The sequence below is a fragment of the Podarcis bocagei genome, assembly GCF_964188305.1.
Source record: "Podarcis bocagei genome assembly, chromosome: 14".
Lineage (NCBI taxonomy): Eukaryota > Metazoa > Chordata > Lepidosauria > Squamata > Lacertidae > Podarcis > Podarcis bocagei.
The window spans coordinates 28,237,002-28,251,969 of NC_138139.1; the positions used below are offsets into that span (position 1 = coordinate 28,237,002).

At 46.2% G+C, this 14,968-nt stretch overlaps 1 protein-coding gene across 1 annotated transcript; it reads right to left on the bottom strand.

Annotated features, from left to right (window-relative positions):
• Nucleotides 1–2: 2 nt before the first annotated feature.
• Nucleotides 3–12,133, bottom strand: CLN6 (CLN6 transmembrane ER protein). The gene is made up of 7 exons (XM_081171296.1): nt 11,976–12,133; nt 8,524–8,638; nt 7,036–7,134; nt 4,885–5,073; nt 4,736–4,791; nt 2,596–2,721; nt 3–1,717 (listed from the first exon to the last, which is right to left on the bottom strand). Exons 1-7 carry the CDS (start codon nt 12,026–12,028, stop codon nt 1,426–1,428), a joined length of 930 nt encoding a protein of 309 aa, XP_081027422.1. The 5' UTR covers nt 12,029–12,133; the 3' UTR covers nt 3–1,425.
• Nucleotides 12,134–14,968: the final 2,835 nt, after the last annotated feature.

Below are 14,968 nucleotides of genomic sequence, written 5' to 3' on the forward strand. Positions count from 1 at the left end.
AAGACTTTAGCAAACTTTTATTTCTCTGCCAACAAACTCTTTTAGTTTGGATCACACTCAGGATAAATGTACACACGGCAAAGTCATGGAAGGTGAACAGTCAATGAAGGTTCAGTCCAGGAATTTGAGGTTACAAAGGAAAGTTCTACTCAACAAGTCCTTAAAAAGTTTTGAAGAAATAACCGTGCACCTCCCTTAGAATTAAAAAAATTCTACCTGAGTATCAAAGGGGAGAAAAAGCATAGAGAGAACAGACAGTGGAACAAAGAGGGCATGCGGCAATGAGGAAACATCCATTTCGACAAGTGGCAGAAATTTAGCCTTCCTGATCAGAGTGTGATCAGAGCTGTGGAGTATGCCTCAGTGGCCATTCTTGAGGTTTTCTGCTTTAGGATCAGGTTCTGAACATGGCTGTGTGCACGCAACTGCCTCTTCTACAGCCTTCCCCAACCTGGTGCCCTCCAGCTGCTTCAGATGGTGAGCCCAGCAGGGCCTTATGGAGTGATTTAAGAAGTGGGGTCCCCAGTGGGATCAACGGTATTCTTCCTCTTACAAAATGATCAGAGGGCATTTCAAAATCCATTAAGATAAAGAAAACAAAAACAAAAAAGCAACTCCCACTGAAAATTTCAGCAGTAGCTGCTCTCAAAATCAAAAGCAGACATCGGCGGGCCTCTCCCAACCCTGGGCCTTAAGAAAAAGGCAGCGAGAACTCAGCTAGACTGTACAGAAGAAGCAGATTCACTTCTCTTTTGCATAGTTTATTCTGCAGGGCACAGGAAGGAAAACAGGGAACAAGTGGGTATGCATAGCGCTGAACCTGCCCTGACCATGGGAGGCCTGCTGGAGATGATCCTCTCTGGTTTCTGAGATCCTCACAGTCTCTGCTGATGTGCTTACAAGGTTACCTTATCAGCCATAGGAACTAGAAGGATGAAGAAACCAAGAGCTCAAGCAGACAAATATTTCAGGTTCAATTGTGGGTCCCAATGGGTGTAAATAATTCTCTGTACAACCCACACATGCCCTTATTACGGACTAAGGCTGTGATCCTAAACAGACATGGGCTGCAACCCTAACCCAATTTACGTGGGCATGAAGCCTCACTGAATTCAACAGCATTTATTTCTGAGTAGGCCTGGCTTTATTTGCGAGTAGGCCCCACTGAATTCACTGGAGCTTGTTTCCATGTAAACCTGCATAGGACCACAATGCAGCACTTTATCTGAGCTATGTTAGGATTAGCCATTGAAATTTTTTTGGTGGTGGTGGGGGAGAAAGGAACGTCTCTTGCTCTGTACTGTGGGCCTGATCCACTGCACACATCATGCCCTCTTCAATGGTGCTTGCAACAGAGCAGACTGGGGCCAAGGGTTGCATTTTCAAATTCTCTCTCTCCGCTGCCCCCCAACCAAAGAATCAAAGCTAAATGCTCTCCCCCTTTGCAGAGTGAAGGTTACTCATATGCAAGGTGTAAAAAGCCCACGGTTCCGGAATGTAGATGACACCGGGGTATTTCTTCCTGAGGATCTTGTCGTTCCAGAGCCAGCCGACCCACAGGGCGATCAATACCAGTGTGATGATGAAGGAGTAGAAAAGGAAGCGTCCGTTGCTGTCCATGAGCAAGCCTTTCCGCTTCTGGTGCATCACCAGAGCCATCAGAGCAAAGAAGGTGAAGATGAAGAGGATGAAGATCTGCCCTTCTGTGACAAGGTACCTGCAAGCAGGGGGGAAAGGGACGCGGGTCAGAGAGCTTCTTCATAAAGCAGGGAAGAGAAAGCAGGCAGATGGGGAAGGCGACAACATTCAGCACTAGAAGAAGATGCCTCTCAGGTAAGAGGTCTCCCAGGTTGGCTTCCCAGCACACAGTTTATTTCTGACGTTTGTGTCCTGCCTTGCTGTAGGAAATCTGAATCAAGGCAGGTTGCAAACAATTGTTGTGATAACTATTGAAATGATCTAGACCAGTGTTTCCCAAACTTTTTCGGGCCACCGTCCCCTTGGTTCCATAAACTCATCCCTAGTGGGCCCCCTACCCTATAAAAAGAATGATTCAGAATAGTGGTTTGCATGACCCTTCTAAGGAAGATAAGAACACAATGAAATTCAAAATGGTAATTAACTAACAATTATTTTTTAGAAACCAAATAAAGCTATCTAGCTTAATTAATTCAACAAGACTGATGAACTTGATTCAGGGATACCAGCTTTTCAAGGTCTGATAGTCATTTACACCTCCAGTGCCCCCTGTCTTTTAATGTCCCCTCCCCCCGCAAAGGGCTGTACCATGCTCTTTGGGAACCACTGATCTAGGACAACTTTACATCACAGTTAAAAGCAGCACCAGCAATACTTTGAAGAAAAACAATATTCCAGAAAAACAATTAAAAACAGATGTGTGTTACTTAAGAGGAACAAATTCTACTCTTCCAAGTTACAACTAGGGATCTTGGTTAAGATTCAGGATGTTTGCAGTAGCCTTTGAACACTGGCTGCCCACCCCCCGATGATGCATCCATGGCCTCATGTAGCTGTGTAGCATCTAAATGACTTCACCCTCCTCCTCCTCTCCAAAGCCACACCTGGGTCACTTACCAGTAATAGAGGCTGCTGGGCCCAATGAGGAGTAAAGCAGCCACAGGTATCCTCTGCTGCTCTTCTTTAATGGGGATGAAGCAGCCGGAAAAATAGATGCACAGGATAAGGAAGAAAGGGATGTACCTGCGAGAGGGAACACAATTGCAACGGAGCCATCAGCAGACACTGTCAACAGGCACCTCCCCAGATTTAATGCAGAAAAGAGGGGATCTTTGCTTCAGCTGTAACAGCATGAAGACTGGGTGAAGTCTCTGAACAAGAGCATTGTGGTAGTAAAGGTCTGTGCTCTGTCCCTTTTCCCAGAGATCTGACCAGGTCCTCTGCAGACGGTTTCAATCTGCTCCTTACAGCCCTGAGAGCCAGAAAGTTCATTCATTCATTCATTCATTCATTCATTCATTCATTCATTCATAAAGCAAGCAGGCAGGCAGGCAAGCAATCCTTGCCCTTATAAGAAGAGTCTGGCTGGTTCAGGCCAGTGGCTCATCTAGTCCAGCATTCTCTTCTTCCAGTGGCCACCCAGATGCCAGTGGGAAACCTACAAGCAAGACCTAAGAAAAAGAGTCCTCTCGCCCTCCTGTGGTTTCCAGCAACTGGCATTCAGAAGCACTGCTGCCTCCAAATGTGGAGGCAGAGCACAGCCATTGTGGCCAGTAGCCAATGATAGCCCTCTCCTCTGTGAATTTGTCCTCCGGATGTCTTGGACTACAACTCCCATCATCCCCAGTTGGTGGGGGAGGCTGGTCTAACTAACTGCTGACTTTAACCCTAGCTCTTAATCAAGTAAAAGCAGGGGCTGGCTTAGATGCTCGGTTTGTTATCTAATCGCAGCTGGCAAGCACCCATGGCCACACGAACGAACGAAAGCACAATTGATTTGGGAGATAACACAGAGCTTCTGGGGAGGTCAGTGAGAGAAGTCTGGGTGGAACTGGATGCGAGGAATGGCTTAAGGAGAAAAGCGCAAGGGAGCCTCTCATGCAAGCTGCTGTCTTCCAGGTCTTATGCAGAAGTTAAGAGGCAGCAAGGACATTTCACTGCTCCTTCCGCAGCCCAGGGCAATGGCTAGCATCACAGGTCAATAACCAGAACCAAAGACGTCAAGTCTCTCTGAGCCAAATTCTGCCGCATATTAGCCAGGGATAAATGTCACCAATTTTACCAGGGAACACACGCAACAGAAGAAAAGGTTATCCGTTCAAGCTGCCTATCGCTGTTAAATCCAGAATGCTCATTTCATTTTGGGTCGTTACTGCTGCTCCCCCCTCCACTTCCCAGTGGAGGATCATTTATGTATGTGCCTTCTAAAGTCACGCCTTCCTCCTGTCAGGACTGTTTGAGAGCGAAATGCGGACACAACCAGAAACGGACCTCTTATGCTACTGTTAATAGGGGGTGAGAAAATCCCCCCCCCCAAAAAAAAAATGTGGGAGAGAGAGATCTGTAAAATGCACCTCCACAAAGGATCAAGCCAAAAGAGATGTGCAGAGTTTAATTAAAAACCTGTTGTGGAGGAGAGGGAACCAAGCCAAGATTTTAATTGTCATAAATGATTTTTGGGAACCAATTGAAAAAGAGGCACAAGGTTCAAGGTGTTGCTATTAGTATATAAAGCCCTTAACAACCTGGGACCAGTTCACCTGCAAGATCGCCTTATGCTCACTCAGCTGTTTTGATTGGTGGAACTGGCCCCGTTACAAGTGCCACATCATATCAGTTCCACATTTGTAAGCACTTGATCTTTTAGTATGGCAGCACTTGGAACTCCCCGCCTCTTGACATCAGACAGATGCCTTTGCTGTACTCCCTTTGACACCTGCTAAAAACATTTTTGTTTAGACAAGCCTACCAAGAGATGTAAATGTTGGTGATTGATTTGATCTGTTTTTAGTTTATTACGGATTTTATCCATTGAATGTTTTAAAGAGTTGTTTTTGCTGATTATATTATTGTTTTATTTTCTTTGTAAGCTGCTTTTTTACAATTAAATGGTGTATAGATTTTATGAAATAAAATAGGAATTATTATTGTTGTTGAGTGACATTTTCTCCTCCAAGAAAAGTGGGGGGGGGGGAGTGAGGAACACCAACACAATACCCCAACCTGATGCGCGGGAAACGCCCTGCGGTTTACTTACCACATTGAATGGCCCAGATATTCATCATAATAATACAGCAGTTCAAATGAATCAATCTGGAAAGGAAGGAAATGAGAGTCAAGCCAATGAAAGTTTCCCAGCCAGCAGCAGAAACAAAACAGGCAGGAAGCACCAAAACCTCTCGTTACCAGTGTCTCTGGCTTGAGGTTTTTGATGATGGGGTTCTCCCGGACGGACAAGTGGAGCTGGTAGCCGCTGAAGATCAGCCGGTGGTTGACGGAGTCCCCCACCAGGTGGATGCTGGCTCCCATGACGAAGGTGATGATGCAGATGTACACCATGGACCGTGGGAGAGTCTTGGGGGACCTTTCGATGAGCTGCAATGGGAAACTCCTCTCAAGGACATGGAGAGACTATCAGACTCTGCCCTACACCCACCCACCCCTCTCTTCCTCAGGCAAGAGCTGGAAACATCCTGTAGACAGGACTCACAGTTCTTGAGTTCCAATGGTTTTCTTGATTTCATTTGTTTTTAATTTCATTTCTTTCCTAAAGGAAAGGACTATTTTTAAAATTAAAAATTGAAAAGCAGAACTGCAGCCTCCACTGACCTGCAACTAATCCAGCCACCCTTTCCACTCAAAGCAATTGATTGTTATTCATTAGCCTGAAGGATCAAAAGCACCACTCAGCAGAAGCGGTGAATTCCATTGCCTCCACTGCACTATTTGAGAGAGTTCCTGTGCCCCACAACCAGTGGCTGATTCCACCCCCACCCCATTCTGCAAAGCTCTTGAAATGCAATTTCATATCAAATTTAAAAGGCAATGCCGGCCATTAAGTCATATAAGGCAGAATGAAATTATGAGACTGGTCCCAAATTAATTTATGTTAGAGTTGAAGCCAGGGGAAAAGAGTAATTCTAGTTCCTATGGTTCAGAAACCTAAACATTCCCACTGACCTAACTACTGCAGAAAACATCCTTGCTAGTTCCAAAGACCCGAATGTGTTTACACACACACACACACACACACACACACACACACACACACACACAAACCTATATAAACTTACCTTGTAATGGGCATCTATTCAGGTCACAAGCAATTGTCACCCACCTGCTTGCATTTCAACAAAACCCTTTGTATGTGGTTATTCTGACACAATTGTTATCTGAATGTTTTATCTCTGAGAACAGACACTCAAAAGCAGGTTGCTCCGGCAGCTTATTTTGCTGAATCATTTGGGCTGCATCGCATAGCTGCTGTAGGGATTACAGCAAGATCACATATGTGATCACTAAAAAAAATATGCTAGAAAAATGCTAAGTATTATTAATTGCTTAGCCCCAGTTTTCTGCCAGAGAAAAGCTGCTTTACTTATAGCAAGCATTTGCAGTTATGCCGTCTAATATTTCATGACCAGTTTTCCCAAACCAGGTGCCTTCCAGATGCTCTGAACTCCCAAAACCCAGAAGATCCGGCCACCACGGCCAATGGTTAGGGATTATGGTAGTCAGAGCCTAACAACATCAAAAGCTTGGGGAAGGTTGTCATTGGTGAATGCTATCATGGCTGAGTTTACTTTGCTGGGCTCTGAGATGCCAACTCCAAGCTTGACATTTGCCATTAGTAACATGCTTCTTGGAGAGCTATTGTCATTTTTTTAACCGATGATGCGAAATGCAAGCAGCACTACCCGATGACACCCATCACAGTCATGAAGCAATACCATGTTAACAGTGACATTTGACTGTATCAGTGTGTGTTCCGAGAAGCACTGTGCCAAAATCTGTCCTCCGTTTTCATAAGTTTTCTTCCTTAGCCACAAGAGTCTTCCATAGTTCTACCTCATTGAGCTTACTACGCCACTGAGAGGTGGCATTTGTGTTTCTCTCTCCAGTAAATGTTTCTGCAGCCTCCCGATCTGAAAAAGCTACACAGGAGGAGTTACTTTATGATGTTTCCCCCTGAACTTTTAACCAGAGAGCAGTCACCTAAGAAAGCTGTGAAGTAGACCGCTGGCAAGATGATTTGCAGAATGAAAGAACAGACTCTCACGAACAATCTCAAGAGTAAGGCGAGCACAACAGAAACCCTGCATGCCACCCATGAGAATTTCATTGAAATTTTATCTCCTCTGGTGCATTTTTTTTTCTTATTAACTGGTAGCATGAATAAGTGAACATGATAAAATTTTTGGAACAGCACTACTTCTCAGCACCATCGTTTCAGAGAATTCACTTTCCACTCTGATCATTATTCCCGCTATTCAGCCTTCCAAAACACACAAAAAGATCTCAGCAGAAATGAGAGAAGAACACAGCTCAAAAATTTACCTTCAGAAGAATAAAGGGCGTTATGACATTGTAAGCCATGTGAAAATAATCTCCAGCACTTGGCTTGTTCAGGGGAAACCATTCCAACGGAAACACGATCTGAAAGAATGGAAAACGGAAGAAGGGATGAGTTTCATCACAGGCAGCCCACAATGAGCAGTGGACTTTTTTTAAGTTTTATTATATTATATGGTCTTTTTGTCAAGGCTGGCCACAAAAGCCATTTCCTTCCTGCTTTTGTGCAGCAAAACCCAAGCGCAACAGTGATTGCAGTAAATGAAAAAGAGACCACCACATTCATTCATTCATTCATTGCATTTACATCCTGCTTCTACTCCACATAGGAGATCAAGGTGATATGCTTGGTTCCCTTCCCATTTTATCCCCACAACAACCCTATGAAGTAGGTTAGGCTGAGAGTCAGTGGCTGGCCCAAGGTCATCCAGTGAGCTTCATGGCCAAGTGGGAATTTGAACCCTGTTCTCCCAGGTCCAAGCCTGAGACTCTAACCAGGATCAAGAAAACACCAGTTCCTAACCCCATGTTGCCCCATAAGGGCAGGGGCAATGGGGGAGGATCTCCAGGCACAAGGAAGGATGAATACCCCCACCCCTTACAATTGCCCCCTGCATTCCTGCCAGCTAACAGAGCTTTTTCGGAAGTTTGTGCCCATATAGCGAAGGCTGGGGGGGGGGGGAGTGCTTTGTGCTTGGGTTACTGTGAGAACAAGATGCTGGACTAGATGGACCATTGGCCTGATCCAACAGGCCTCTTCTTATATTCATATTGGGAACCAGTAGAGACACTGCACTGAAGGCACCTTGAGAGGCTTCTCTCTCTCAAGGGATATCAGATCTGTTGCTTAACAGGAGCACACGCTTACCTTCATGTATAGTCTACTTGTAAATAAAGCATGCATTTCAAAATCTCTAGCGTTCTCTCTTCCAAAGAAAAGGCTGCCTGGGTAATGCTGTCCCAGGAATTTATGGATGGAAGAAAAGCCCTGCAGCTGGATCAAGCGCGTGGCCCATCTCATCCAGCTGTTCTCACAGATGCCTCAAAGGGAAGCCCCAAAGCAGGTCCCTGGCTGCAACAACACTCTCCCAACTTGTGATTCCCAGACGTTGGCATTCAGAGGCATGCTGCCTTTGAAACTGAGCACAGCCATCATGGCTACTAGCCATTGGTAACCTCAACCTCTGGGAATTTGTCTAATTTCCTTTTAAAGCCAGCCAAGTTGGGGTCCATCACTGCATCACATGGAATTCCAGAGTTTAACTAAGGCACTGTGTACTTTCTGTTGTCTGTCCTAAATCTTCTAACATGTGAGGAACTGACAATTCCTGGTTCTGGGAAATTCCAAATGCTGCAACCAAAATTTGTCGTCGCCCCCTGTCCCCCAGTCACATAGAGTGACCAACCTCTTTCTGCCCACAACCCACATTTTTAACAGCCACCAGATGGCAATGAAAATGCAGCGGCACTCACCATGGCAATGGGGCGCCCAAAATCCAGCACCCAGTTCTGCAGAGTGAAATAAAACCACAAGTCGAAATGAAACCGGGGGTTCCTGCAGGCGTCTTCCTCTTGAGCCACTCCATGCCTGCCAAGGAGAACAATTATTCAATAGTAAAGAAAGAGCTTTAAAAAGTGTTTGGAAGCTTCAGCCGGCCCAGAATGCTGATTCAGACCAGTGACAGGAAACAGGTTACTCCACTGCGAAAACAACTTGCTGGGCACAAGTACTTGTTAGAACCTATAAAGCCCTATATGACTTGGGCCCAGGTTACCTGAAATCTCGTACCTCCCTACATGAATCTGCTTAGGTGCTAAGATGAGCACCTTCTCTCAGTCCCATCACCATCAGAGGCAAGGTTGGTGGTCACATGAGAGGGTGCCTTTTCTGTGGATGCCCCCATACTGCAGAATTCCCTCCCAAGAGAGGTCAGACTGGCTCCTTCTTTGTTATCCTTCTGCCAGCCTTTGTCATCCTTCCACCCTCCTGTTCAGACCGACCTTTGGAAACTGAGGAGCAGGCGATGCTGATCACTGGGCAAATTGTCCTTGAATTGCTGGTTCTAAAACGTGTTTTGATATATTTTAATGATTTTTTTTTAGGTAGGAGTTTTTTTAAAATAATTTTGCATTTTACAATGTTTTTAAATGTTGGAAGCTGCCTTGCATCCCAGCTTGGGAGAAAGGTAGGTCATAAATACAACAAATAGTAATAATGTTACATGCAACTTACAAACACAACTACAAACAGAAGGAAGTTTTCACACCCACACAGGGTTAACCTGTGGTACTCAATGCAACAGAGCAACCTTCCCCAAGTTGGCACCCTCCAGATGTTTTGGACTACAACCCCCATCATCTCACTGGCCTTGATGTGGGCCTGAGGGAAGCTAGATTCAGAAACTTCTGGAGGGAGGCATGTTGGTGAAAGTTGCAGTAGGGCTATGTCAAAATACCAGGGTGGTGGGTGGGGAAAAAATTATACCTTGGCCAACCAAGAGTGGAACTGGTCACCTGCTGGACCACTTTTGGTTAACTCAAGTTCTCCTCATTTCTGCCAGTTAACCCCAATGTCCAGGTTTACTGGGTGAAACCAGCTCTTCTCTGACAAAGAATTCAGGGCATTTAGTGGGCTCTCGTCAACAAAAGCCTTTAGCTTCACTGAGAATGTCAGAAGGGCCTTGCAACAGGGGCCCCATCCAGCATCCTGTTCAGGGGCCAAAAGGATGCCTGTGGGAAGTTTGCCAGCAGCACCTGAGCACTTTCCCCTCCTGCAGTTTGCAGCAACTGGTATTCAGAAGCATCGCTGCCTCTGATGGTGGAGGATCAGGGTTAGCAGCCACTGAGAGACCTCCTCTGAAATATACTTGGTGTCGAGTGTGGATTTCATGCTCTTTATTCAGCTCATAGTAGTGAGGAAATGGAAGTTCCCCCAAAATATCTGCTTTATATACATTATTTACACAATGGGCTGCACGTGATTGGATAATTCCTGGATTCTCCTGTAGGCCAATCAGGTTGCGGATTCACTTCCACCTGGAGCTGGATTGGGTGGCTCCTGCGGACCAATCATACTGCTGTATTGTTCTAGGACCAATCAGACTGCTGCATTCTGAATCCTATTGTTCTAGGACCAATCAGACTGCTGCATTTTGGATCCTATTGTTCTAGGACCAATCAGACTGCTGCATTTGGATCCTGTTCAACTCAGTACATAACATCTTCTATCTTTAAAGTGTCACAAAACTCATGTCTCTTGAGATGGCTGTCCCTCCCCATCAGAGGTCTCTTGTCTCAAGAAGCTCATCATATAAGAGCCCTGCTGGATCAGGCCCATTCAGTGGCCCATTCAGTCCAGCATCCTATTCTCACAGTGCCTGTTAGAAGCCCACAAGCAGGACCCCAGCATAAAAGCCATCTTCGCTCCCATGGTTCCCAACAACTGGTTTTATTCAGAGGCACTGCTGCCTCCTACTGTGGAAAGTCCGCTTTAATGCATGTTTTATGGGGAGACAAAAGAGAGGGGCTTTCTGGGCTTAGATGCAACCTTTCCCAAACTGCTGCCCTCCAGATGTTTTGGACTACAATAAAGCTGTGCTGGCTGGGCCTGATGGAAGCCCCAAAATGTTGGTGGGGGCCACTTAAAACTAGGTTGGGGAAGTCTGCTTTGAAGTAGCCCCTTTGCTTATAAAAGCCTTCTTGTCATTTATTTAGACACAAGTACGCTCAGATAAGATTGTAATTAAGCAGTACACAAATTGTCTAGAATGAAGAATTAAATTAAAATATAACAAGTGAGAGAGAGACACCTAACAGATTCCTTAACTAAGTATTTGGGATGGTTTTGGAATTCTAGAGCTGGATCTAGTTTAAATTTGAACTCCACAGAGAAGGTCCCAGATACTACCCTCGGAGGACTGAAGTCTTCAACAGAACTTCAGCTGGTTTTTAAAAAACGTGATATGATGCAGTTTCTTCCATCAGACTGGAAATGAAGAATTTTTCAGGGTGCTGGTGTTGGTGGAAGGCTTTCAAAAATGCATAACAATTTATTAGTCAGTTCAAGGAATTTATGTACCAGCATTCATTCCGAATAGGAATTACCAAGGAGGTTCACAAACAAATTAAGCAACCACAAATTTTCATAATAATACAAAGTTAAAATATACATCAGCACCAAGACAAAAATGTTTCCGTTTGGAAACTCTGCTACAGCGTGGCAAGTGGGTCGCAGAAATTTATTCTAGGAAAAGCATGATTAAATCCATCCAGTATTAAAAAAAAAAAAAAATCAGCGAGGAAAGTCGTTGATCCTCGGGGCTTATAAGAGAGGCCTTTCATTAATTCCTGCTACTGTCATGCCTTGCACGATATATTCCGCCGCGAGGGGACGAGACCTGCCTGCTCAGGGAAATCCTTTTTTTCAAAGTACTGTACAGTATTGTAAGGATTTCACCACAGATAAGAACCAGCCTTGCAAAATGTGGGGTGGGCGGGGGAAATCCGCCCGCACCTAAAACGATTCCATGCAAAGAAGTCGGCGTTGCGAAACACCGTCTAAACCACAAGCAATGATAGGATATTGTGCAAAAGTGGAGAGGGTCCCTGATCAAAAGGCCCTGATTCTGGCCGCACTTTGGAGCAAGTGGCCTCCTGCCTGCGAGGCTCCACTCTCTCTGTCCTGCCTGCCCCTGCGCGTGCGGCTTCCCGAGGCGCCCTCCTCAATCTCTGCCCGGCGCAACAGAGAAGCTCTGCAGCGCCTTCGGGGCAGAGACCTACGTCTCCCCACGCTTGCAAAGCCATAGGGCTGCGCTGCAGCCCAAGCAGCCTCCTGAGCGGCTGGACCAACGGGCAGCACCCAGGGGCGGAGGGACTTGCAGGGTGCTGGATTGGGAGCATCTCCCCTTTTCCGAGGGGCGACTCACCTGCCCGACGACGAGACCCCCCCGGCCGCCTGCCGCCTCCGCACGCCCGACATGGGGAGGACGCTGGGGCTGCCTGGCCTAGCGCCTCTCCTGCGGGCGCCCCCGAGCTCGGGAGCCTTCCTCTCCGCCGCGGCTCTCCATGCTCGCTTGGGAAAGGAGGAGGAGGAGGAGGAGGGCGGGGAGGGGGCGAGGCGGGGCCAAGCGGCCGGGGCAGGGCCGGCCCGCCTCTTCCGAGGCTCAGCAGCGCCCGGCCGCCGCCATCACCAGCAGCAGTGGCTGCGCGCCTTTACGCACGGGAGAGGCGCGGGAACGCCAGGAGGCGGAAAGGAACTCTGCACATGCTCTAGGTCTGCTCGTTGCCCGCCAGGGGTGGCCGGACTCCAACTCCCATCATCCCTCAGCATTAGCTCTGCGAGGAGGCTGTTGGGAGTTGGAGTCCTTGGCAACCGCTGCATAGACCGTTGACAAGCACGCCAGACGTTTAAAGGCACTCTTATGTCACTTTAAGATTCGCTTTAAAAAGCGGGACTTATCACAGCACAAGCTGTCCCTTTGGATCCTAGCATTTTTGTCATCCTGTTATTATTTTATTATTCAGAAACTGCCCAGCCACTTTCCCACAAGGATCTCATTACTCACCTGACGGTTTCTGCACTGCTTACTATTGCAAGACTCTAAACGCAGACCTGTTTGAGATCGGGATCTCACAACTCTAGGATTTAAGGGACAAACGGATGGTCAACGTCCAAAAGAGTCAAACAGACAAGAAAATCGCTACTTTTCAATCTGCTTGGAACAGTTTTACTGCATATGCAACATTGATAGAGCATGGTTATAGGCCTCCCAAGGACACATGGCAACTTGCGGAATGATACCTTTCTTTAAAAACTGAAATGATTAAAAAAGTTAAACGTAATTAAATTGACATTTGGTGCTTCTGTGTAGGGTGGGATGGATTGTTGAATATTGATTGTTGCTTCTTGCGTAAATAAGTGAAAACGATAAAAAGATTTGGGGGATAAAAAGATTCATGGCTTTCCCCAAACAATCCTAGGAACTGTGGTTTGTAGTTCAGCAGTACCTGGAGGGCACCTGCTTGGCAAAGGTGGCTTTAGGAGTTAAGAGGGTAAATCTGGGAGAGATTGCCTTGTTCCTATTGTCCTGTCCCATCCAGAGGGGTTTGGAACCACCAATGCCAGATGCCCAGAGCAGAAGCCTTGTAAATACTTTGATGATTACACAGTGCTGATGTGCTTTTTTGTGCATGAAAGCCTTGGCAGACTTCAATCAATTAATTCTTTTATAGGAGGGAGCAGTCAATTCTGCTACAATATATTAACATGCAAACTTGGAAATATTTTAATATATTTGCCCTGCTTACGGGATTCCTGGATGCATCTGGGCAACCACTGCTGGCAACAGGAGCTCCAAGTAGATGGACTTTCAGTCCGATCCAGGATGGCTCATGCTTTCTTGGATTCAATTTAAATTAGGGCTGCCATACGTCTGGAATTTCCTGGACATAGCTGGGATTCGGCCGTCGGAAACAATATCTGGGTGGAAATTGCTGAAATGTCCGGACGTATGGCAACCCATGTTGGAAGTGTAGATTTGGGTGAACTTCTTTAAAAATAGCTCCAAAACTTTCTTTTTTAAATTAGATTTTAGGCTCAACAACTTTGGCCAAACAAACGAACAAACTAACTAACTCGACAAATCTGCCAAAAAAACGGGCTTAGCATTAGTGTCTGGATTTTCACTTTCTGATATATGGCAACCCTATTTAAATGGCACCCTGCTCCATTTCAGCAGTGAAGCATTTGCTGGTATGGAGAGCAGGTGTTAGAAAAGGTCTGATTACTGTATATTTCTGTGCAACTATTAATGGCATGTGAGCGCTGCTAGGAAAATAAGGTTGGCAACATCTTAGCCCAGGCCCACCAAGACTCTTCCAACTTCCCTCTACAAAAAGTGTGGAGAACTAAAGGCAGGGTGGGGTGAATGTGGGTTTTGGGGCCACCCCCTCGCTAACTGTTCCACCCATTCCTTTTGTCTGGCTGGTGTCCTTTAAAATGCCTTTTGCTTCTCTGAATGGAGGATGGAGAGAGATGTGGGGGGGGGGGAGTAGAAGCTTCTGACTTTTGCTAAGTGGCATGTAGCCACAGTTGCATCTGTTGCTCCAATTTCTAGCCCGCCCATCATGAAATCATAATCCCAAGGCAGGTTGCAACAATCAAACAAAATGCTGCCTCACTTTGCCTAATGGTAGGGTCATCCCTCACACAATAAGGCCTTCCAGGGGGTTGGACTAGATGACTCTTATGGCCCCCTCCAACTGTACGATTCTATTACGATTCTATTCTATTACGATTTCATTCTAATTTCTGTACGATTTCAATCTAATTGGAGCAGTCAGTCCTATGACCCAAAGCAACATTTCTGGCAGAGAGAAGCTGTATTCGCAGTATGTAGATCAAAAGCGTGGAAATCTTTTGAGTCTGTGCCCTGCATCTGTGACACAAGGTCTCTGCATGCCGGGCTGAACCTTTGAGTGATGGATTTGATGCCTCTCGGGATAATCACCATCAGATTATCCACCCTGGGAGATTAGGGGAAGATAAGGGAGCGGAGGGCTATGCACACATTGCTGGCATATAATGCAGCGAGGTCATTCTTTTTTTGCAATTTAGATCCAAGATGGTTTGAGGGGAAACACATCCAAGTGCAGTATTTCGTAAGAAGCAACAGGATAGATGCAGGATAGTATAGCTCATAACACAGATATGGGGTGTGGTTAATGCCATGTGAACACCACTTTCCAAAGCAACACTGGGCATGGAGAACATAAGAGCCTGATGGATCAGGCCAATGGCTGATCTAGTCTAGCATCCTGTTCTCACAGTAGCCAACGAGATGGCTGTGGGAAACCTGCAAGCGGGACTTGAGCACAACAGCACTCTCCCCACCTGAGGGTTCCTGCATCTGGTTTTCAA

What these genes read in the sequence shown, in the direction of transcription:
- CLN6 (XM_081171296.1), bottom strand. Translation starts at nt 12,028, where the DNA reads ATGTCGGGCGTGCGGAGGCGGCAGGCGGCCGGGGGGGTCTCGTCGTCG. An exon ending in CGCCCTTTATTCTTCTGAAG is followed by an intron (nt 5,074 to 7,035) that starts GTAAATTTTTGA and finishes TTCCCATTGCAG; the next exon opens with CTCATCGAAAGGTCCCCCAA. An exon ending in ACCTCAAGCCAGAGACACTG is followed by an intron (nt 4,792 to 4,884) that starts GTAACGAGAGGT and finishes CTTCCTTTCCAG; the next exon opens with ATTGATTCATTTGAACTGCT.